Raw genomic sequence first — 25,082 nt, forward strand, 5'->3', positions numbered from 1 at the left:
AATGGGAGCCATGGCAAGTTCTAGATCAGGGAAGTGCCTAGAAGTCACAACTCACAGAATAGTCAAGTTGACAGGTATACCATGGACCTCATCACATCTAACCCCTTCAATTTGTAGATGAGAAAACTGAAGTCCAGAAAGGAGAAGCAACTTGCCCAGCATCACACGGCAAGCCAGTGGCAAAACCAGGACTTGAACCCAGGTCACCAGCCTCTCTGTTTGGGGCTCCTTCCCCTCTGCTGCAGTCTGGGATATCATCTGGGGGACTGAGCTGGAGGAGAATAGCTGGAGGCAGAAGGCCACCAGGAGGCTAGAGCCCCACCTAGACCAGAGATCACAAGGTCAAGCAGTCAGAAATGTTTATTGGGCCCTTTCACCCTGTGCCCCATCTTGGGCCAATGTGAGGAGTCCGTGTATTGAGTACCCACACAGAGGAATGACAAAGAAAAGGAATGTGGTGGGCCTCAGGGAGGAGGAGACATGAGGCAGATATGGTATTCATGAAAAGGGGCATCAGGAGCAGACTTGGATGAGGATGAAGAAGGCCTCCGGGAGAAGGAGTGGCCAGTCACTTGGGTCCACTGTGGTTCTTGGCCAAGGTCTCCACCTCTTTCATGAACCGGAGACACAGCTCCTCTTCCCATGGAAGAGCAATGCACTGCACAGCCACAGGAAGTCCCACAGATCCTTGTACCGCCTGCTCAGAGAGAGGGTCAGTGGACTTAGAGCCTGCTTTCTGCTCACAGGTCCCTCGCCCAGCCTTCCTTGCCACCCATATGCATTAGTCCAAACATCTCATCACCAGTCTATATTAAGGCAGAGATGCCCTGGAGCTCAGAGTTCCAGGCTTCCTCAACTCTCAGGGAAACCTGGAAAACCTATTCTGACTGTATCGGTCTATAGTTCGCCAGGGCTAAGATGTAAAACTTGCTCCCCATGCACAGAACTGACTATAATCATAAAATATAAAACTGTTAATTAAAAAAAAATTTTTTTAAAGGGGCCACCTGGGTGGCTCAGTTGCTTAAACATCCAACTTCAGCTCAGGTGATGATCTTGTGGTTAGTGAGTTCAAGCCCCGCATCAGGCTCTGTGCTGACAGTTCAGAGCCTGGAGCCTGCTTCAGATTCTGTGTCTCTCTCTCTCTCCACCCCTCTCCCACTTGAATTCTCTCTCTCTCTCTCTCTCTCTCTCTCAAAAATAAACATTAAGTTTTTTTAATAAAAAGATTTAAAAATTAAAAAAAAATACAAAACTGAGTATCCACCTAATGTTCTCAGCAAAGGAAAGAAGAATGTGCAAATCCCTGATCTAGAGCCTAGTCATACTTCTGCAGTGAAGGGGGTACTTGGGCCTCAAACACAGACTTAGGAACATGGGGACTGAGCCTAAGTCCTGCCATGAAATTCAAACATAGGAATTCAAACGTGTTTTCATTGTTTTATGAAAGCCCTTATTTGCCTTCGCTCTGGAGCCAGGTCAACTGGCTTCAAGTCCTGGCTCCTCCACTTCAGCTGTGTGTGGCACTGGTCAAGTCTCTTAACCTGTGTGTGCCTGCATTTCCTCATTTGTAAAACCTCACGGGACAGTTACGGGATTTAATGGTTTACTATATATACAGCACTTTTTAAACAGCTCCTGGAACAGAGTAAGAGCTCAAGACACATTAGGTAGTATCCTTATTGTTATTTTCTCAGAATTCAGGTCAGCAGTTCCACTGGGTAACTCTAGCAATAAAATCAATTTCCAAAAAAGTAAGTTGCTTAATGTCTGACTCAGACACATGCATACCTTTCAGAGTCAGTCTCTCTCTCCCTCTTTCTCCCTGTCACCCAAGACAGGCTTGTCATTTTAGACCGTGCATTAAATAGGCCCATGGAAATATTTCCTTCTGTGAAGCTACCTCGGAATCAGTGATATAGTAGCATGTATTGTACACATCCTGTATACAAAGACTTATGCTAATTGCTTCACTGTTTTTCAGTGGAAACTTTAGGACAACCCTGCAAAGCAGATATTTTAATTCCTATTTTCCTGGCAAAGAAACTGAGGCTCAGAGAGGAGCAGTGTCCAATCCAGTTACATACTAAGCTCCTCACCAGGGACATTTGCCCCCCTCTTCCTGTCTCTGGGATTGACTTTTCCTAGGGAAGTGTCAAGAAGACCAGTGGTTTTGTTAAGTATTCTCCCACGGCAAGGACAGAGGCGGACTTGGAGATAAAACGGTGTGTCCTCCAAGATGAGATAACACTGTAGCAGAAGTGATAAAGGATAAACACTAGGAATGACTGGCCCCAACCTGCCCCAATTTGCCCGACTGGGATTGAGGCAAGAATCAGTCCTGGCTTGTGCCACTGGGGGAGAGGCATGGGGAGGGAAACTGACCCTCTGGAAATTTTTGTCGGTACTATCTCCGTAGTATCCCGTGTAGAAGGCCAGTTCCTCCTCGTCCTGCGGCGTCACAGTGGTGACCGGCACAACACCAGCAGGGAAGTTCAGGACGTTGTACAGGCCCGTGTAGGAGGCAATATCTGTAGGAAGGTCCAGGCAAGCCCAGAAAATCATCAGCCGACAAGACTGAGGTGGGGAAGAATCCTGGGTGAGCGCCCCCTCAGGGTCTTCCTTGGAACTGTAGCACTCTGGGCTTGCGCGGCGCTGGGAGTGCACCTGACAACTGCCTCTCGCTCACCCAGCAGTGGAGGGAAAGAGAGAATGGACGCTGCGGAGGCCTTACTCAGTGCCAGGCCCCGTGCTGGCCTCTTTCCACTGCTGATTGCTTGAGTCCTCTCCACCCCTGGGAAGTGGAGAGTACTCTTTCCTGTGTTCAAATGTGGAACCCGAGGGGGTAGACAGGTTAGGTGGTTTTCCACAGGCCACACAGCTGGTGGGTGACAGAGGAGTCAGCTCATGCCTGCAGTACACTGGGCTCCAAGATGGCCCAGGTGTGCAGGGCCACCCTGAGTTAAAAGGCAGCTCCCCTCTGCAACAGCCACCTGCATGTAGGGAGTGACTGTCAAAGAGGCAGCGGTGACAACAGAGGACATCAGTGCAGGGCCAGGTATGGGATGTGCCTTTGGGCAGCCACTGTGGGGGGACCCGGGGCAGAGCAGTCCAGGCTTGAGGTGGGTTTTCATTCTGCACTGAGAACACCTCTGAGACCTGTACCTGTGCTGGGCAGGGGCCCCAGCAGTGTCTCAGACACTGCCCTGTGCTGAGGCTGCATCTCAGGGGGGCTAGGCCAAAGGCACCTTTTGAAGTGAGGCAGCAGAAAGCATGTTACGAGTGAATGGATATGCTAAGTGAAAGAAGCCAGACAGAAAAGCCTTATTCCTTCGGATTCCATTTATGTGAAATCCTAGAAAAGGCAAAATTATAGTGACAGCGGATCAGTGGTTGCAGGATGTAAGGGTAGAGTGAACTGCAAAGGGACATCAGGGAAATTTGGTGGGTGATGAAAACATTCTATTTTTTTTTATTTTTTTTAATGTTTATTTATTTTTGAGAGAGACAGAGCACGGGCAGGGGAGGGGCAGAGAAAGAGGGAGATACAGAATCCAAAGCAGGCTCCAGGCTCTGAGCTGTCAACACAGAGCCCGACGCAGGGCTCGAACTCCCAAATGGCAAGATCACAACCTGAGCTGAAGTCGGACACTTAACTGACTGAGCCACCCAGGCGCCCCAAAATATACTTTTATCATGGTGGTGGTCATACAGCTATATTTATTTGTTAAAATTTATCAAATTACACTCTGAAAATCGGTGAGTTTCATTGCATGTAAATTGTATTTCAGGGGCGCCCGGATGGCTCAGTCAGTTGAGCGTCCGACCCTTGATTTCGGCTCAGGACACGATTTCATGTTTCAGTTCCTGAGATTGAGCCCCGAGTCGGGCTGACAGCATGCAGCCGGCTTGGGATTCTTGCTCTCCCTCTCTCTCTGACCTTCCATTGCTTGCACTCTCTCTCTCAAAATAAATAGATAAACTAAAAAAAAAAATGTTTAAAAAAAGTGAATGGGAGGGGCACCTGGGTGGCTCAGTGGGTTAAGCATCTGAACTCTTGGTTTTGGCTCAGGTCATGATCTCATGGTTTGTTCCTTAGTTTGAGCCCTTGTGTCTGGCTCTGCATTTGGCTCTGTGCTGATAGCACAGATTTTTCTCTCTCCCTCTCTGCCCCTCCCCCACATGCATGTGCTCACGCGCGCTCTCTCTCTCTCTCTCTCTCAAAAGGTAAAATAAATAAACTTTAAAAAATGAAAAATACAAATAAAAGGTAATGGGAAAAATTGGGAGTGTCTGCTAACAGGTACAGGGTTTCCTTTCAGGGTAATGGAAATGGAATTAGATAGTGGTGGTGTTTGCACCACACACTAAATATGCTAAAAACCACTGAATTGTACACTGTAAAATAGTGAATTTTTGTCATCTGAATTTTATCTCAATTTAAGACGTTGCTTTAAATACTGAATGGTGACAGAGGTCAAGGCCTCAGAGGCTGTGGCAGGACTCTGAAGTCCTGGACTCTGGGTCTCAACTTCACTAAGACCTGGTGTCTTCTCACCTGTTCCTATCTCAGAATAGCATATATGGAAGGCGGGGTCCATAGCTGGCATCAGCAGCACATCCAGGTCCAGGGACCTCCACTTGGCTATGAACTTTTGCTGATATTCCTGCAGGGATAGTGGGGTATGGGAGGGGCAAGACCAGCAGAGGTCACTATTTGCAGGACAAGGTCAGGGGCTGCCAGGCCAAGTCCTGTTAAAGATCAGGAAGAATCCCCAGGCTGTAAGATACAGACTAAGCTATCTGGAGAGGGTCAGGGCCTTCCCAGGGGCCGAGGTAAAGGGATGGCAAGGGGAATCTCAAGCTGCAGTCATTTGGGAACAACATATCATCCTGGCCCCCAAGGAAATGGACTAAATTAACCTCCTGGGTCACCAAGCCTCCCCTTTTGAGTTTAGCCGGGCCTCCCCTGCAGGCTGGGACAGAGCTCCACTCCCTGTCTGGCTACTCCTGTCACAACCCAGGCCTCTGCTGCCCCTGTTCCATCAGTCCCTTGTCTCTTCAGGCACACATCACCTGCACTGCTGCGTGCTGCTCCCACAGTTTCTTGGGAGTCCTGGGGGAATAAGGAAGATTCAGAATTCCAAAGGTCAGCATGGGGGGACCCCCTTTTATACAAAATGGGGACATTACAGCCAAGAGCTAGAGCCTAGTCTCAGTGCAGGCTACAAATCAGCTGATGGGCTGGGATGACCCTTGTCTTATTTGCTGACCAAAATACCTTGCCTACCCAACGTTCCCAAGAGTACACACCCTCTGGTTGATGCCCTCCCCCCGCCACCGTCACCAGCCGCAGAGACTTACAGCCTCCCCCCCCAGAACCACGGGTTCTTCCCCTAACCTGTGAGGCCCCCCAGTCAGCCCTCAGGCTGACCATTTCCAACCTTAACCCCAACCCCAACCCCAGCCCAAACCCAACCTCAGATTAGGCCCAACTTTTACCCTAAGCTAATTCTAACCAGAACTCAGAGCTTAACTCCAAATCAAACCTCAGGCCCAAAGTAGCCCCAATCCCAACCCCACTCAAAAGTCTAAATTTAACTAGTGTCAGACATGACCCAAAAACCTAATTAGATCCCAACGTCTAAATAGCCCTCACCCTCAGTGGATGCCAACTCTAGCCACATGACCCTCACTCAACTCCCCTACCCCATGGAAGATGCTTGTGACCTTGACCTGAGGAGACTAGCACTCACCCCACTCCACGAATCTCTTCACAAGTCTGGCTAGCTCGGGGTTCCTAGAGGAAGAAACCCATTCAGAAACCACAGGGCAACACCAGCCTGCCCAGGATGGGGGTCCAAGAAGAGCAACTCTGCTCAGCACACTGTCATGGAAGCTTCTACTCCTCCACAAGCCCTGAGCCCCCTCTTGGCCCCCACCCTTCCTCTTTTTTTTTAAATTTTTTTTTTCAACGTTTTTTTTTTTTATTTATTTTTGGGACAGAGAGAGACAGAGCATGAACGGGGGAGGGACAGAGAGAGAGAGGGAGACACAGAATCGGAAACAGGCTCCAGGCTCTGAGCCATCAGCCCAGAGCCTGACGCGGGGCTCGAACTCACGGACCGCGAGATCGTGACCTGGCTGAAGTCGGACGCTTAACCGACTGCGCCACCCAGGCGCCCCTGCCCTTCCTCTTTTTGAGATGCACTCCTCTCTCTGAAAGCACCCTTCTCTTTTGGTCCCCATCAGCCCTTTTGGTTCCTTTTCTCTAAGCCCCCACTACTCTCTGGGCCCCATCCTCCTCTCTGAGTCCTTCTCCTCCCTGGGCTCCTCCCCTCCTGAATGCCTCCCCACCTTGGTCCCATACTCACTGTGTACTTCAGGATCCAGGCCAAGAAACACTTGAGTAGGTCTGGCAGGCGGAGCCAGTTGATCATTCCCTTTATGCAGGGGTCCACAATGTCCCCCTCACTGAGGAACCACAGACACATATCTAGTCAGTTACAGCCTTTCAGCCATTGACTGGCTCCCGTACCCACCCAACTCCCATTCCAGAGGCAGGCCATGGAAGGAGGTCAGACCCAAAGAAACTCTTCTGTTTCCACCACCACCACCCTGGAACCATGCATGGTGAAGATAGAGCCCAAACAGCTGACTTGCCATTTAAGGTCACACAATTAACCAGAGGCACCCCACCAACCCAGGCCTGCAGTCCCCTTCCTAAGGCACAGGTTGCTGCCAGCCCCACCCCCAACCCTGTTTTCACCATGCCCCATGTCAGAATCCTGACAAACATACAGCTTCTCCAGAAGGGTGGCCCCTCCATCAGCAAACAGACCCCCCTCGAACAGGTGTTTGACAGCATACTTTATATGGGGGATGGAGAAGGGGATGACCTGAGAGACAGAGGCTGAGTCAGGGCCTGGGGCTCCTCCCACCCAGCCTGGTATTCTCTTTGCATCCTTCAGGATTTAAAGAGAGGATACCAAATCGCCGCTCATCTCCATCCACTCCAACCCCTCTGCTGCCATGCCCAGCCCTTCACCCTACACAGAGATGCCATGGCATTCAGGCAGCCGTGCCTGCTTCACTGGGATCCTGCCCCATGCTGAGTGCTTTACATATGTGAGCTCATTTAATCTGCACAGCTGCCCTATGTGGTAGAAAACTGAGGCTCCAGGTGGTTAAGAGACTGGCCCAAGACCACATAGTACACATGTGGCCAACCAGCAGTTCTCAAAGGGGAGACAGGACCAGGATAAGACATTGGAGGGAGGCAGGGGCTGGGGAGGGAAATGATTTTGAGGACATAGTTCTCCTTACAGCCATTTGATGGAGAAACCAAATCTATAGGAATTACAGGAATGAATCCCTGGTCCCCACCACTGAAGGGGGAGGATGCAAAATCTTGATGCCTTCCTCACAGGGTGGGGCCCACCCTGCCCCCACCTGCACCCATCAGTCTTCTCCAGGAAGCCTAGGGGAAACACAGTGATGTTAGCAGCTCAAACTCAGATATAACTTCCTTTCTCTCCAAGAATGGCCCAGCCCAGTCTCCTCGCCAGTCTGGCTTCCCTCCCCATCCAGGGGTAAGCAAGCCTACCTGATGTCCCGCATCCTGGAGCAGCCTGGAGGTGAGCCTCACAGCCCTGGCCATGCTAGGAGATGGCTGGGTGAAGCCATCTGTTTCACAGAAGCCAATTCGAAGGTGCTGGTTACTGGAGTATACCTGGGGGCAACAGGGGCTGGGTGGGGCTCTCAGGAGAGAGAACACCTCTTTAAGACTTAAGACTTGTAGGCTGGGACCTTGGAACACAGCTGTTTTCAACCCAGGGGAAATCTACAGAGGCTCCCCAAGAACTCCCTGGAGACTCTCTACATACTTTGCAGGCTCTAGGTCCTCTGGAGAAACTCCTGGAAGAACAAATGGATGACGACATGATGATTGGGTGGATGGAGTGGATAGGTAGATAGATGGTAGATAGATTCATGAATGAGTGGGAGGGTGTATGTATGAGATGGTGAATGGGTGGATGGGCAGAGGGTTGAATGGATAGATGGGTGGGTGGGAGAATGGATGATTGGAATTGAGTGGGTGGGCAGTTAAGTAAGTAGACGAATAGACACAAAGATCTTTAAGCTAAAAAAAACAGCCAGGAGACAATGGAGATGGAAAGATCACTAGAGACAAATAATAGATGACAGAAAATGATCACAGGTTAATTATACTAGGATGTGAGTAGGGAATCAGATGAGTAGACATTGAATGAATGGTAGACAGAGATTCTCCCTATGGAGAGGGTTCTGGAGCAGACAGGGCTGGGGTCAAAGCTTACCTCTTCCAGTTACTGTCTATGCGATCATAGGCAAGTTATTTCATTTCCCCTCAGTTTCCTCGCCCATAAATTGAGAAGCACAATGCTCATTCTATATAGTGAATATTAGGATGAACTACAAAGAGCCTGAACATAGTAGGTACCAATAAATTTTGTTGAATGAACTACTGAATAAATGAAGGCTGCCAGCCTGGAGAAATCTTCAGGTGCAACCTCTTTATTATACCACTGAGGAGACTGGGGCCCAGAGAAGAGATGTGACTTGGCTAAGGTTACCTAGGGGACTAACAGCCTCGTTTAACCAGATACCAGACTCTCTAAACCATATCTGCTGAGTGTATGTCTGTGTGTGTTGGGTATGTGATGATGAAGTCCCTCTCTGGGGGCAGTATTGGCTATGACTCCAAGTAGCTGAGAGGCCAAAGCAGCTGGTGTCGAGCAGGGGTAGGATGTAAACATGACTGAGCATAGAGGCTTCTTGGTCACTGTACCATGGGCTGGGAAAGGAGGTCTCCACAGAAGATGGTCAGATGGTAGACAGGTCAATGAGGAATGGGGGAGGGGAGAGGTGGCCTGTTCCCCAACCCAGCTCACCTCCTCCCTGAAGGGCATAAAAGGCACAGTAGGGTCCAGTCGGTGCATGTCTTCACTTAGCAGGGCTCGCAGACACAGGGCCAGGCTCTCCACATCCCGGGCCATGGGGCCAGCCACTGTAGTCACTGAACACAGAAGAGGCAGATTCCTCTCACCCTTTCTGCTCTGGGGACCCCCACTGCCTGGCCTCAGAGGGTGGAGCTCAGGACCGTGATCAGTGTTAAAGGGCCCTGGGGCCAACCTGGGCCAGGGGTTGAGGACAAGTAGCGTTGGCACACCAGCCAAAGTAGCTCTGATGCCTGAAAGAAGAATCTCATCTGGGGCCAAACATCTAAAGACCAGTAGGAGATATTAAAGCTAGATAGTAGGAAGCACTTCTCATTGGACTAGGGGAGGCCTGGTGGGATCCATTCTTTATCATTAAGTGGGGCTAATCTGTCTCAGATAGGGGCTGAGTGAAATGTCCTTGGGAGGAAGGCTGGCAAGTTTATCTTTGGGTATGGACACAAGCACAGACAGGAGCTTACCTGATTTCTTGCCTTTGACAGCACTGGAAACTCCAGAGAAGCTGCAAAACCCCCACCCAGAGCCCACCTCAGCACTTGAAGGGAAGGGCCTGAGTGCCCAGGCCTTAGCACCCAGCCAAGCACTCCCCCAGGGCCCAACACCCAGGAAGATGAGCTGCTTCAACCCTCCCATGACCCTGCTGCCCACAGCATTAAGTCTGATCTTTTTGACTGACTTCGAGGCTCTGGAGTATCAACTCACAGCTTCCCCATTCTTGCCCTTCGACACACACATATTACTCCAGGCAAAGTAGGCTGTTCACAGTTTACAGCCTTCTAGGTTCTACACCATCCCTGCATGTCCATCCTTTAAAACCAAGCTCAGATTCTGCCTCCTCCAGGAAGCCTTCCTTTCCCTTGCCCTGCCTCTGAAAATTTAAAGTCTAGGCTTTCAATAAATCTCTGCTGAAGAAAATGTCAGCTTCATCTTGTGAGTTCTGACAAGCTTTGACACTCTCTTAGAGCTCCAATCACTTTCTGACTAATCCATCTGCATATTTAAGAGCACAGCAGTGGGGGGGGGGGACAGGGACTGGGTCTGAGAGTGTTCTGTGTCCCCAGTACAGGGGCCACCACAGTGTAGGTTCTCATGGTGGGGCTGAGATACGTAGATGAATGAACAGAGGCAGATATGGATGGATAAACAGATAGCTAGATGAGTGGATAGATGGGGAGATGGATGGATGGATGGATGGATGAACAAAGGGAAGGAAGGATGTATATATGATTTTCAAGGGCTGAGATAGGTGTCCTTTTGCTTACTGATATAGCCCAAATAACTAGTACAGTGTCAGTGACGGAAGAAACACTCAATATATTTGTTAGATAAATTAAATGGTGGGTGAATAGTGAAGTTGATTGATGGGATGATGACTACATAGGTGGATGAATGGACAAAGGATGGATAGATGGAAAAACAGTTGGATCAATGAATGACTAAGGGAACAGGGAGGTAGATGGATAGATGTAAAGATGAATGAATTAATGAACAAATGAATTAATGAGTGAGTGGAAGGTCTATTCTGCCACCTGTACCAAACATGGTGTGTTTATCTGGGGCTGAAGCAGGAGTTATTTGAAGCCCTCCTGTCTTTAGCCACTTTCACTAGTACTGAGCTAAGTGAATAAGAGTGAGGGGCCTGCTTGGCACTACTCCCCCCACACCTCTGTTCCCCTACACTGAGCTGAGTCTACCCCTCCCCCCCGCCCCCCAGCACCAAGTACCTGAGGCGGTATCCTGTGGTCCTGAGGCCACAGATACCACAAAAGCTGGCTGGTATGCGGATGCTGCCAGCAGTGTCAGTACCCATGCCCAGGATGGAACCTCCTTTTGCCAGCAGGGCTCCCTCACCCCCTGAGGAGCCCCCTGGTGTCTTCTTTAAGTTCAGAGGGTTCAGAGTCTGTCCATAGATGGGGTTGCTGCAATAAAAACTGAGGGAAGCAGAAGAAAAGGGGCTGGGAGGTGAAAGTTTAACTGGGGAGACACCCCCCCCCCATGTAGAGACTGATCCCCCCAGGAATCAACCCCAGGGCTTCTTTGGCTCCCAAACTCCTCCCTGGGGCTGAGTCTCCCAGTCTCCCTTACAGCTGAGGTGAGGGCCTACTGCCACAGGAAAGACCAAGAGTGGACACCAACCACAACTCCTAACTTAAGGACAGGAGCCCACAGCCCTGCTGTCAGAATTGGGAGCAGGTTCCTCACAAAAGTAGGTACACTAAGTGCTGAGGGAGAGGAGAGAGAACAGGGAATAAGAAAAACAATTAGAGAGAGAAACGGGGATAAACACAGAGATGAAACTCTTCAGAACTGCAGAGTCTGAGGGCCTGTAGAGACTATGGAGTCCACCCAGACATTATAAGATGAGGAAGCTGAGGCTCAGAGGGCAGAAAAGACTTGCCCAAGAACCTTGATCCTCGAGATCTGCTTGACTGGCCCCCACCTCACCTTCTTCTCTGAATTGGGATTTTGTGTTGCTGTCAGTCCTGAGCCCAGCCCCAAACCCAGCCCCTGCCTACACACTTCAGAGACCTGTACATTGTCTGGGGGATGTTGGTCTTAACAAAGGGAATAGCTCCTTGAGCCTTGAGCACTTGCACAATGACCCCATCCTTGGCCGCTGGCTTCTCCAGGAACTGGGTCAGACCACATGTAGAATCATGGCCCTGCAAGAAAGTGACATTAACTCCAGCCCATAGGGGCCAGGATGAAACCATCCAATGGACAGACTCTCCTCCTTACTCTGCTCCCACTCACACACGTTGTCATGGCCTCAGACATGCACGCTGTACCCTTAGGGGAGCTCACGAGTGGCAGAAGAATATGGTGGGCAAGAGCTGGGTTCAGATCCTAACTGGCCACTTTCTAGTTCTGCATCCTTGATTAAGTAGCTTGCCCAATGTCACACAGTCAGATGCTCACAGGCTCAGTGGCATACAGGCACACACACAGACATGTACACATGTGAACGTACACCTCCCGGCTCACCTTGCAGTCATAGGGGTCCTTGAGGCTGACAGGGACCCCATAAAGAAGGCCTCTCTCAGTCTTCTTAAGCTTCTTCAATGCCTGTAGTTGCTCCTCACACTCACCCAGGAAATCCGTCAGGCAATTCACCTCCTGGTGTACCTTCAGTGCCTGAGCAACATTGAGGGAGACCAGATAAGGGGCTCAGGGTGAGGCCAGGGATGGGGCACTTAGTCACCCCAGCCCCTCCCACCACCCCAACTCAGAGCAGGATAGAAATGACAGATGACAGTGGCATGCACCCCTTCCCAAGCTAGCTGCAGCACCACGATGTTACACCGGACATCCACCTCCTCTGAGTAGGACAACAACAGGTGCTAGCCCCCACCCCACTCCTGACCCAGACCCCCACCTCCTCTAAGTAGCTACACAGGACGCTCTCCACACTGAGTTCTTCATCCTGCAGCTTCTGGACCAGTGTCTCCAGGAGCAGCTCCAGGATGGGCTTGGGGTCCAGGGATGGCTCCTGTGGAGATGGGAGGACAGAGGTCAATGACTGATCCACTCCAGTGCACTCCTACACACTCAGCATCACATCCCCACACTCCACTGGATACACAGTTGCACACACAGCCATGTGTTCAGCACATGATCCTGTGCTTCTCCTTTAGCATGAAGAACATTTCCTGATCTGTCTCCAGGTTGGCATGAAAGCCCTACAGGGCACAGATGTTTCCTCTGCCTCTGCCTCTCCAGTGCCCATCTTGAGGCCTGGCACAGAGGAGAGCCTGCTCCTCATCTTGCTACCCAAAAAGGGCACAAGTGCAGTGAGAGTGACTCTATATGCACGTTTTGGAACTCAGGGGTTATGGAACTGAGGCTCATCTCTGTATGGTTTGCCTTCATGGGGCACCCTGGCATCCCACCTTTCCTTCCTATCCAGCCCTCCCACTTCTGGTGATCTGACCTGGGAAAGGGCAAGATCCAGCATGAGTGTCAGGAGATCTGGCACCCAGCCTTGACCACACACAGGACTGGTCATCTGGGTAACCCAGGGTTGATCCCTTCCCCTCCCACGACCCAGGTCTCTCCAAAAAAGAAAGGACTAGAAGCCAATCATGATTTACCCAGCTACTCCCCTCAGAGTATGAGGGGAGGAGTGACACCAGCCCCTCAGGACTCTTATCAGAGGCAAGTGTGATAAGACAAGGACCTAGAGCACAGCAGGCACTCAAGAAGGTGAAATAGTCTTCATTTGTCCTCCTGGCCCCCAGCTGAGACCCTGATGCCTACAAGCTGGAGTGGGGGCTGGGTGGGAAGACAGCACAGTGGGCCTTTTTTGGTCCTGGAGAGGGGAGGTGGCAGACAAGGGGATTTCCCCGGAGGTTAGTGCTCAAGTCTTCTTGGTTGTTAAATCTCTTGGTTTCTTCTTAGTCCCCATCTTACTCTCCTCAGTAGCATCTGACTCTTAGGCACTTGCCTTCTGGAAATTCTCTGTGCCCTCAACTCTCCTGGCTTCCTCCTGCCCCTGGGTGGCTCCTTCTCAGTCCCCTCTGCCCCTCTTCCCTCCTGTAAATAAATGTTGGTGCTCCTCAGGATTTGGCCTCCTCTCTCCCTACCTACCCACCCTCCCTGGGTGACTTCAGCAGCCAGATGTGTCCCAAGGATGCCCCGATTACCCTGTGACTACAGCCCAGTCCTATTTCCTGCCATGCCTCAGACCCATTTACTGATCCACATATCCATAGGCACCCCAGGATTCATTGTTTTAAGACCAAATCTGTTCATCATGAAATTCCCAAGTGATGATGCTCATGTCAGAGCAATAGTCCTCAGAATCATCCCGGGTCACTCCCTTACATCCCAGTTCTGATGATAGTCATAATAGCTAATTTCAATCACATGGAAGATGTGTTATTACACTTAATATGTTCTAGGCCAAATTCCAAGCATTTTACATATAATAGCTCATGTCGCTCCTTATAACAACCCAAGGAGGGAGGGCATATTATTTTTTCATTTTACAGTAGAAAAGACACTGAGGCACAGAGGTACTTGCCAAGGACACATAAGCCATAAGTGGCAGAGCCTGGATCCACACCAGTCTGGCCCCAGTGACCATTCTCTTACCCACAAGTACTGCCGATAGGTGGTTCTGCCTCCTTCATATCTTCCACCTCTGACTCACCAGACTCCTTGCCTAGAACTTTCTCTGTCTCTCAGTTTTCTCAACAGCCTCCTCACTGGCCTCCCTGACTCTAGTCTTTACCCCTGCAGCTCAACCACTTCACTACAGCCTAGGTGATCCTTTTCAGATGCTGTAACACCATATTTCCCAATTGCCCTCAGTATAAAGTTGTAAAACCATTCTCCTCAGTACGGTTTACAGGGCTTTCACCATAAATGTATAATGTGTGTTACAAACCAAGATTCACATGTACTGACTGCTTACTGTGTGGCTGGCAACCATGTTAAGCACTTTGCTTGCACCATTTCATTAAATCCTCACAAAATCCCTTGGATAGGTGCTTTCATTATCAATATTTCTACTTCACCAACAAGGGCAACACAGAGAGGTTAATTCTGTGGCCCAAAGTCATAAAAGTGGAGAGACTTAAGGTCTACACCACCCCTAATGGCTCCTGGGGAGGGAAGCTTTTATGATGAAGCACCTCCTGGGTGCCAGGCACTGTACGAGGCCCTTTCGCTGCCTGGATCCCTGTAGGCCCATTTCACCAGCCTCCTGTTTCCCTGCCCTACTTCTGTATTCTGCTGCTCTAGCCACACTGCCCATTCCCTCCACTCACTGTGCCATTTTGTCATCTTGTGCCTCAGCTTGGAATTCCCTGCCTGCATGCCACAAAGACCTTCAGAAGGGCCCAGACCTGGATGCCTCTAGAATAGGGTGGGCATTTGGCTAGAATGCACCTCTACAGCCGCACTGTGGCTGAAATACTGAAATCCTCCTGAGTCACTTAGCAAAAAGCCACTCCCATGAGTACTCCACCACTCCCAGCTGCCCTAGCCCCTGCCATGGGATTCTACCTTCTCTTCACAGTACAGCAGGTAAAAGGTTAATGCCCAGCCCAGCAGTGACCCTCTAGGCATAGTCTCTGATTCGATTCCCTCAAGGACTGTGCTCATCCCTTGCCCTGCGGCCCCCAGCCCTAAGGAGCCCCAGTAGGGCCCACCGAGGACCATCGCAGCACACACTGACCCACAGGCACCCACCAAAACTGCATGCCCATCCCGACTCCTACATATCTACCTGGAGAGGTGGCCCCCTTGGTGGCACCCTGGTCGGCAAGTGCCCGATGTCCATCTGGACCCATGAGGCTAGTGCTCCCCTGCAGTTGTCCCCACATGGCCACTTGTAAAAATGGCAGCCTCTCAGGGAGCTGGGGAGAGGTGCGAAGAGCAGGCAGAGGGCACTAATGGGGGCCACTGGAGGTGACTGCTGGGACTGCTCTTCTGCCAGTATGGCAGACGCTCCAATGACTTGGTGGGATGGGCGGGGCTCTCAAGGGTCCAGCAACATGTTCACCAACTTGGTTGAGTGCCACTTCCACCTAACAGAACAAATTCACTGAAACTCACTAAACGCCCACTCAGCAAGGACATTAGTTTTATTATTACTCAAGTGAGAGCTTTCATTTATATGGTGCTTGTTAGGGGTGCCTGAGTGGCTCAGTCGGTTAAGCCTCCAGCTTCAGCTCAGGTCATGATCTCACAGTTCGTGAGTTCAAGCCCCACATCAGGCTCTCTGCTGTCAGCTCAGACCCCCCTTCGGATCCTCTGTCTCCCTCTTTCTCTGCCCCTCCTGGGCTCTTGTGTGAGTTTTCTCTCTCTAAAAACCTGTGTGCCAGGTGCCACTGTAAACACTTATGAACTTGCTTGAGTACTATAACTATAATCATCACCCCATTGTGGAGATGAGTATGTTAAGGCACAGAGAAATTATTTGAAGTGTACACATCGGGGGCACCTGGGTGGCTAAGTCTGACTATGGCCCAGGTCATGATCACACAGCTTGTGAGTTCGAGCCATGTGTTGGGCTCTGTGCTGACAGTTCAGAGCCTGGAGCCTACTTCGGATTGTGTCTCCCTCTCTCTCTGCCCCTCCCCTGCTTGTGCTCTGTCTCTCTCTCTCCCAAAACTGAATAAACATTAAAATTGTTTTTTTAATGTACGCGTCAAAGTCAGGATTCAAACACAGACTGTCCGCCCTCTCTTAACTACCACACTCCTAACTATACTGTTACACAACTTTTCATGAGGCCTGTGAGATTAGTCATTGAAGTTTATTATGACATTCTAATAACAATATTTACAACTTAGTTGGCAACAGAAATGCTTGATTTTAAAGAATCTCAGAATTAGAACAGCTAGACAACAGGCACCTGGGTGGCTCAGTCGGTCGAGCATCCTACTCTTGATTTTGGCCTCAGGTCATGATCCCAGGCTCATGGGATAGAGCCACACATTGGGCTCTGAGCTAGACAATTTTGAGTGTAATTGCTACTGGTTTGGCAGAAGCTGAGCAAGGACTCAACCCAAGGAACATTGTTGATGTTGATGGATAGTCTCTGCTTAAGGAGACTACAAATCACCTAACGACTCTCAGTTTATTGGGAGAGCTTTGAAAGATAGGGACATCTTCCAAAGATGATAGCTACATCAAAAGATCCCCACAAGTTCTCTAAAAATTAATAATTTACTTGGAAATTATTAGGATAATTTGATGAAAGAACTGAGTCTTAACTTATATCATTTTCAAGTTGTTATAACATATGCTTTGGTTTAGAACAAATCCCCCTCTTGCCAGGTCACACAGCTCCATGGACATCTGGCCTTCTCCACACTTAACTGCTGCTGCCTCCTATTGTGGTTTGAAAATCAAAGAAAATATAAAGTTGTTAGTAAATTGATATAGTATTAATATTTCCAAATGGTTGTTAAGTATGTTTAATATCATAAAAACCCTCAGCCCTTAGGGTGGCTAATTTCCCCCTGAGGTGACCAGAACTTCCTAGCCAGCAGCCAGCAGCCATGGGCAGCTTGTCTACTCCAGCTGACTAGGAGTATTTTTTCTCTGTGGTCTACACGAACACTGTCTTCTCTCAGGCTTTTCTCTCTCCGGTACTGCCTTTTCTCGTCCTTCCTGCTTTTGGAAAACTCCTACACATTCTGTAAGGCTCAGCTCCAACACCACCTCTCTGGGAAGCCTTCCCCACCCAGCCGTGTCCAGATGGTGCAAAGCCCTTCCTGCCGAGTCCCACAGCTCCACAGGCATCTGGCCTTCACCACACTCAGACCAGGAGCATCCTTAAGGCAAGTCTAAGTCAGATGTCAAATTCATCTTTGTTATGAATCTGTCCCCAGGGTCCAGCAAAAGGCAAGACCCAGAGGAGCCCTCTGTAAAATTTTGCTAAGCTGAACTGAATTGCATTAGTTTGAACCCCGCCAGGGTGCGACCTATTATGTTTCAGCCTCCCACCTCCCTGGGACATAAAGCTGGATGCCTGAGGCCTTGAGGGTATCCCTGGGTTTGCTTTGCTGGGGAGAGAATAAGGTACTGTGAGCCAAGAGGCCTGTAGCCTTGGGGGGAAGCTGGAGACACCATGGGTGATCTCACCCCACACCCCTTCCTCTCCTCCAGCTAACCAGACACACACACCCCCGGGTATCTGGCCCAGTAGCCCCATATCCCAGATGCCCACCTGTATACCAACCAGATGCCCAGACGCACACAGAACCAGGTGTCCTCACACATCATACACCCATGTACATGCCCAACCAAACATTCAAAACCAAACCAGCCACACATATCTAGATGTATATGCTCCAACCAGTAACACGACTCATACACACCAAGCCAGGCACACACAGCACAACCAAACACAAGGAGCAACACAGCCAAGCATACACTTGACCAGTACACAATAAAACCACAGCAGGAGACACACATAAGCAGGCTCTGGTATGTGCAATAAAGGAACCCAAACCCACCACCACACACTGATGGTACACGCACACACACACACACACACACACACAGGAATCCTCTCCATCATGCTGATTCACCACAGCAACCCCATTAGCCCAGATTTCCTCCTCATCAACCAGGGAGGGGCAGCTGCTCTCTGGGGGCAGATTGATTTATCCAACTAATTAGCCCCAATTAATATTAATACACATTCTCAGGAACTGCAGCAGCTCGGGCAGAGAAGCTGCCCCTTGGGGCCATCAATCACCATCTAGGGGACGGCAGAGGACACTCAGGAACTCCAGAGCATGGGGACAGCACCTCAGGCACTATCCACAACCCCCACTCCCGGGGATCCCAGAGAGTCAGCCACCATCAACCAAAGTTGAGGACCCTAAGATACCACCCCTTGTAGGGCAGTTGGGGAGCCCAGAAAGGGGCTGTCACATCCTCCAGGCCCCACAGCAGAGCCCAGGAACAGTGCAAGGTCAGCAGCCTCTCCTTCCCACCCTGCTCTCTTCTGCCCTAGGCAGGTTCTGCTGCAACACCCATAGCTCAGTCCCTTCACCTAGCCGCAACAACTGCACCAGTGCCTTGAAATGTCACCACCTAAGCTGTCAAAAGCCCCTTATAAGACACATAGCTTTGGGGCAACTGGGTGGCTCAGTTAGGCATCCAACTCTTGGTTTCAGCTCAGGTCATGATCTCACAGTTCTGTGAGTTCGAGCCCTGCACCAGGCTCTGTGCTGGCAGTGCGGAGCCTGCTTGGGATTCTCTCTCTTTCCCTTGCTCTCTGCCCCTCCCCCACTCATGCTGTCTGTCTCTTTCTCAAAAAAAACAAAGAAATAGACTGTAAAAAAAAAAAAAAAGACACATGGCTTCCTGGGAGGATCCCATCTCCAATGACCACCTTGCGCTTTGCATCTCTCAGGTGCTCTCAAACATCTGCAGAACTCAGTGGGGTGGGGATGGGAGAGAGACTATGTAGACCAGGGTTCCTGTGTCAGTGGGGCTTGGGGGTACTCAGGGGCTGGAAGAGACCTGAAGGAGACCTCCTGCCTCCAACTGCTTCCATCAGTTTATCTTATTTCAACAAATAGCTCAAGAGAACACCCACCATGTTACTGAGTCTTGTGTGGGCACTGGGAGAACAATGAAAACACACTGTCCCCAACCTCAGTGGGCTCAAAGGACATGGATGGAGTAGGAACTGACAGCAGTACAAAAAGCCAGCATGGGAAGAGCTAGGGGTGGGGGACTGTCCTCCCTCCCCCATTGCCCCAGGCTCCTTGTCTTCTGAAAGAGACAGAGTAAGGGTCCGGAGGTGGAATCCACCTATTGGGATGGAGGGCTGGGGGCCTCATGTATAGATATCCACCCACCTGCTGCCGGAGACACTTTGCCAGTGCTTCCATCTGCTGCAAAGCTACCACTCTATGCCTCTGTGCCCTGGGGATCTTGTTCCTTGCTGGAGTATGCTGCCAGAAGAACAGAGCAGCCCCCAGCAGGGCCAGCAAGAGCAGTACCAGCATGGAGTATAACAGCCAAGCTACCCCGGGCATCATGGAACCTGTGTGGATACAGCAACTGCCTCCTCAAGAACACCAGCTGCTTATTCTCCAGCTAAATGCTAGAGCGCCCTCCCACATCTGAGGCCACAGGGGGCAGGGGGCAGGGGCCACACCGGGCCCTACAGGTGGTAGAATCCAAACTCCTCCCACCTAGTTCTTACACCACCTTTTGTCCTGGGGACAAGAGCCCTTGTGCCTCAGGCAACGCAGAGGAATAGGCCTTGGTAGAGACAAGCCTGGAGAGGAGCCCAAGCCTGCAGGTTGGCAGGTGACCAGACTCTGGTCAGATGTCCTCACATCCTTCTCCCCCATCCCACCTCTCAAACATGGCACCAAAACCATCGTCTAACCCAGGCCAGTTCTTAATGGAGTTGCCCCTGAGATTTCCTGCTGCTTCCAGAATAACCGCCAACCCCCCTTAAAGTGGTTTACAGGCTACATAGAAGTGGACTGAGCAGGTTCACTCTGGAGGGTGTCTGGGGAGCAGGCGGAGAAGAAAGGAGGAACCCTGGGGGAGCAGGCAGGGCTCCAAAGGCATCAGCCTGAGGGGAGATGGTGCAAGGACTTGAGGACAGAGGCAGGCAGGTGTAGCCTCACCTCTGCCTCTGTTCCCCTAGCTGGGCTCTTACTGCTGACTCCAACACAAGGCCACGTTCCTTGTGATTCCAGCCTCCCCAGGCAAATGGTTCTCCCTCCTGGACTCATCTCCCATCTTCTCTTTGTTCCAGGAGCCCCCTACAGGCAAAGGAAGCAGTGGAGAGGAGGACTGAGAGGCAAGGAGGTGCAAACGATGGGAAGATATGGGGCCCCAGAGCAGGAAGGATTGGTTTGGGAGCCCTTTGGCTCTTCTTGGATGTTTTGGCCCAGTCCTGTCTCAGAGGGGAGACAGGAGCAATCCATCACAACTGAGGCTGCCAGTCCTTGGGATTAGGAGAATGATAGCTCCACCCACAAGACCAGGAAGTTAGAAGCAGAATTGGCAGGGGGGGGGGGGTAGGGGGGGAGCAGAGGGGGTGCATGGGTGGCTCAGTATGTTGAGCAACCAACTTTGGCTCAAGTCCTGATCCCCAGCCCCATGTGAGGCTCCCTCCAACACCAGGCATCACACTTGCTCTGCTGTGATGTGTCAGGCTCGCTGCTGTCTGCGTGGAGCCCGCTTCAGGATCCTCTGTCCCCCTTCTCTGCCCCTCTCTCTCAAAAATAAACATTAAAAAAACAAAAAAGGATTGGCGGGAAGGAGATGGGTTTGTGGTTAGTAATGTTGAGTCTGAGCACCTGGGGGCTGCCCAGAGCCAGATGTGCAGTTTGCAACTGACCTGTCACAACCCAAAAGGTAATCCCAAGGTCATCTGCCCTCTGACACTCTGCGTCTGCTCCAACGGGTCTCTGGAACTAGCCCCGCTCATTGGCAAACTCCCCGTGTCCTTCCTCCTTTTTTCTGACCATTTCCTTCCCCCATAACCAGGCCTCCCTCACTGAACCCTGGCTCTGCAGATGGCTCAGCTCCCCCAGGCCATCTGACACCTGCACCCCTTTACAGCACCCTGAACCTTGCTACATCACCCTTTCTAAACTTGTACCCCTTCATTAGCATATCACCCCATTTTATTTCTTCATTGCGCTTACCATTAGCTGAAATTATCTTGTTTACTTATTCCTTGCCTTCCTCCATAGAAAGTAAGTTCCATGAAAGCAAGGACCTTGTCAGCCCTTTTCAAAGTGCCTGGCACAGGGTAGGTGCTTTGTAATACTTCTTAAATGGACAAATGATGGCCAGGTTGAGCCCTCCATTCTCACCTTTATCTCTATGTGTCTCTGCTGGCTCCTTCCTAGCAGAATTTAACATGCTTAAGTCTCTCCCATCTTTAAAAAAAAAAAAAAAGATTCTCTCTGATTTATAGCCTTCACAGCTGCTGCTCTTATGTCTTTCCTCCCCTTCCCACCTAAGCTTCTCAAGTCCTCTGCACCTTGCTGCCTTTACTTCACCATTTGTTCTCCTGTGCCCAACCCATCTTGGCTTATGCCCAAATCATCTTAACCATCTCTTTGATGTTGAATCAGCAGCATTTGAAGTCCTCAGCCCCATACTTCTTGAAATACGGTCATTCTTTGGCTTGTGTGACAATGCAGTTCTTGGCTTAAATGTCAATTCCTGCAGGAAGCATTCGTACAGGTGCGTGCGCACACACACACACAGGCCAGAGCAGGTCCCACTTGGTTTACTCTCATAAAATAATAAGAGGGGCACCTGGGTGGCTCAGCCCGTTAAGCGTCTGACTTCAGCTCAAGTCATGATCTCACGGTTTGTGAGTTCGAGCCCTGTGTTGAGCTCTGTGCTGACGGCCTGGGGCCTGCCTCGGATTCTGTGTCTCCCACTCTCTGCCCCTCCCCCACTCATTCTCTCTCTCTCTCTCTCTCTCTCTCTCCCCCCCCCCTCCTCAAAAATAAACATTAAAATGGGGCGCCTGGGTGGCTTAGCCAGTTAAGTGTCCAACTTCAGCTCAGGTCATGGTTGCAGTTCATGAGTTCAAGCCCCGTGTTGAGCTCTGTGCTAACAGCTCAGAGCCTGGGGCCTCCTTCAGATTCTGTGTCTCCCTCTCTCTCTGCCCCTCCCCTGCTCATGCTCTCTCTCTCTCTCTCTCAAAAATAAACATTTTTTTTAAATAAACACTAAAAAGTTTCTAAATAAATAATAAAGCATTGATTCTGCATTATTGCACTTCTAACAAGAGTTTTTGTGTAATTATGCATTTGATGTCTCTTTGCTGGTAGAACAAAAGCTCCATGCAGGCAGTGACCAATTCTGATTGTTTACCCTGAGTATACTGTGGGAAGCATCCAAAATGTTTAGTGGGTGGAGGGAAGGATGAAGGGGTAGGCCGATGGGGGAAGTGAATGGAGGAGGATTTGCAGAAAGCCACATGTGGAATATAGACTGGGAGTTGTCTTAATGAGCACTAATGAAGGTCATGGTGGTGGATAAGATGAACGTGAAGGGAGAAAGCCTGAGGGCAGGGACTGGCTGGGAGGTTTCCTGTTGGGGACAAGAGAAGGAAGTAGTCAGGTGGGCAAAATGGGTTCACTAACAATGAGTCATCCAAACCTCCATTCAACAAGCCTTTACCAGGTACCTGCTGAGTACCAGGCACCATGGTGGGTGCTGGACACACAAGAGCAAACCCCACATGCCCTGACCCCGAGCGACCTAAGACACACAGGTCACCACTCCCAAACTTATGTGTGGGAAACTGGGGGAAGGAGCAGGGGGCAGTCCAGGCTGGCTGGAAGGCTCAGGACTTGATTATGTGGCTGTCTCTTAAGGGTGCAGCAGGTCGGATTGCCCTGGCAAGTGGCCTGCAGTGATATACCCCAGAGTCCTTCCTCAGCCCTGATCTGATCAATATATTTATTGGTGACTTAGAAGTCAAGGAGGTCTTGTGCTCAGACTTGTGGATGGGCAAGTTGAGAGAGCAGAAGGAGTGACCAACAGAATCCCAAAGGCTCTCAGGGCACCTGGGTGGCTCAGCTGGTTAAGCTTCTGACTCTTGATTTCATCTCAGGTCATGATCTCGCAGTTCCTGAGTTCAAGCCCCATGCCAGTGCAGAGCCTCTCTCCCCCACACTCTGACGTTTCCCCCGCCTCAAAATAAATAAACTTAAAAAAAGAAAATCCCAAAGGCTCTCAATAGGCTGGAGCCCTGGGATGACCTAAAAGATGATGCCTTAACAGGGACAAATAGCAGGTATACTAAGTGTTCTAAACTCCAATATCACAACCCCAGGGAGAGGAAGGGAAGGTGGAAAGGGACATGACAGACCTCCTGTCAATCTACCTTAGCAGAGGAGCACAGCGCATGGACCTTGCTTCTGTCTCCAGTGTTTGTGGTCACCTAGCCCAGAACTTGCCACCCTGAGGGTGTGTTGTCCATGTTCTTGGAATTGTGTTACAAAAGCAGAAAGTACATGAAGTTTGGAGTTGGCATGTGGCTTCAAGTCTCTCTAAGTCTTTGGCCCTGGACAAAGTAGCAACCCTTTCTAAACTCGTTACTCCACCTATAAAATGGAAGTAAGAATTCCCATCTTTTTCCAATGGGATAATGGGTTATCAACTCCACAGCCTAACAGATGTTGGAATCTATTAAGACATGGAGTGCTTCGGAGTATGAACAGGAGCACAAAGAAGCCCTTCCCACTCAGCCTGCCAGTTGTAAAGTCTACCCTCACCTCAGATAAGTGGGAGACCTGTAGGTGGAAATGTGAAGTAGAGCATTCCAGGAACAGCAAGTACAGTGAGCAAAAGGGGTGGAGGTGGAGGTGTGCACAGTGTCCCAAGCACCACCTGAGGCCTACATGGTTAGGATGTGGACGGGAAGGAGACTTGCCAGGTCAGGCAAGACCATATAGGTCACGGCCAGAAGTCTGACTGAACACAAGTGATACTAAAGGTTTCAGACATAATAAGATTTGTGTTTAGAAAGGTCACCCAGGAGCATCTGGGTGGCACAGTTGGTTAAGCGTCCAACTCTTGATCTCGGCTCGGGTCATGATCTCCCTGTTCATGAGTTCGAGCCCCATATTGGGCTCTGCACTGATGGTGTGGAGCCTGCTTGGGATTCTGTCTCTCCTCTCTGACCATCCCCTGCCTTTGCTCTCTCTTTCTTTCTCTCTAAAGAAATAAACTTAAAAAAAAAGTTTTTTAAAAAGAAAGAAAGAAAGAAAGAAAGAAAGAAAGAAAGAAAGGTCACCCAACTGCCATATGAAGGACAATTGGAGAAGACCAGTCTGAGGCAGGGAGCACCAGGCAAGAAGCATAGTAGTGGACCTGGGGAGAGGGGAGAAGGCTGAGAACAGACAGTAGCCATGTGGTGCTCAGGGTCTTGAGGCTGCTGGACTGGTGGTCAGATAGGAAGGAGGAGGTGGCTGGCTTATGCTGTCACTCCTCCATGCCTCAGCATCATGGGGCATCAGAAAGAGCTCTCTGCCAAGGCTCTGACACAGAGTAACCCAGGTTTTGATGCTAATTCCCTTACTTCTAGCTGTAGACCTTTCTGTAAAAGGGGACAAAGATGCCCACCACAGGGTTAATAGGAAGATTAAATGACATGATGACTATAAAGTGCCCAGAAAGTAGATGGTTCATAGTAGGTATATGGTAAGTATCATTCAGACTGCCCTTCTCTCTTTTTCCTGATCAAAAGTCACCATAGCACTCCATGCATTAAATATTCGGGGTCTTCACCACCACACCCATCTGCCTCTCTTCCTCCCTTCTTTCAACAAACACCCTCCAGAATGTGAGCTCTAGGAGGACAAGAATCTAGTCTGTCTCACTAGTCCCTGCAGTGCCAGCACCCAGTACACTGCTCGGTCCCTAGGAGACGCTCACTTGATAGTCACTGAATTAAGCACCTTATAAGTGCCACTCCACATGCCAAGAAGATAATGGTGAGCAAGACAACGTGCAGCTCTCAGGAAGCTTGTTTGAGTGGAGGAGACAAAAAACCACCATATAATTCCAGATAGCATCAGTGCTACAAAGTACAAAGGGTAACACATTAGACAG

At 50.3% G+C, this 25,082-nt stretch overlaps 1 protein-coding gene across 1 annotated transcript; it reads right to left on the reverse strand.

Moving 5' to 3' along the window:
• Nucleotides 1–355: 355 nt before the first annotated feature.
• Nucleotides 356–15,211, reverse strand: LOC125917245 (fatty-acid amide hydrolase 1-like). The gene is made up of 12 exons (XM_049623495.1): nt 15,155–15,211; nt 12,376–12,540; nt 11,985–12,134; nt 11,529–11,662; nt 10,724–10,930; nt 9,461–9,501; nt 8,934–9,058; nt 7,494–7,732; nt 6,375–6,474; nt 4,559–4,667; nt 2,386–2,531; nt 356–697 (listed from the first exon to the last, which is right to left on the reverse strand). The coding sequence occupies exons 1-12, from the start codon at nt 15,209–15,211 to the stop codon at nt 569–571; spliced, it is 1,602 nt and encodes a 533-aa protein (XP_049479452.1). The 3' UTR covers nt 356–568.
• Nucleotides 15,212–25,082: the final 9,871 nt, after the last annotated feature.

Source organism: Panthera uncia, unplaced genomic scaffold (genome assembly GCF_023721935.1).
Source record: "Panthera uncia isolate 11264 unplaced genomic scaffold, Puncia_PCG_1.0 HiC_scaffold_1613, whole genome shotgun sequence".
NCBI classification, from domain to species: Eukaryota; Metazoa; Chordata; class Mammalia; order Carnivora; family Felidae; genus Panthera; species Panthera uncia.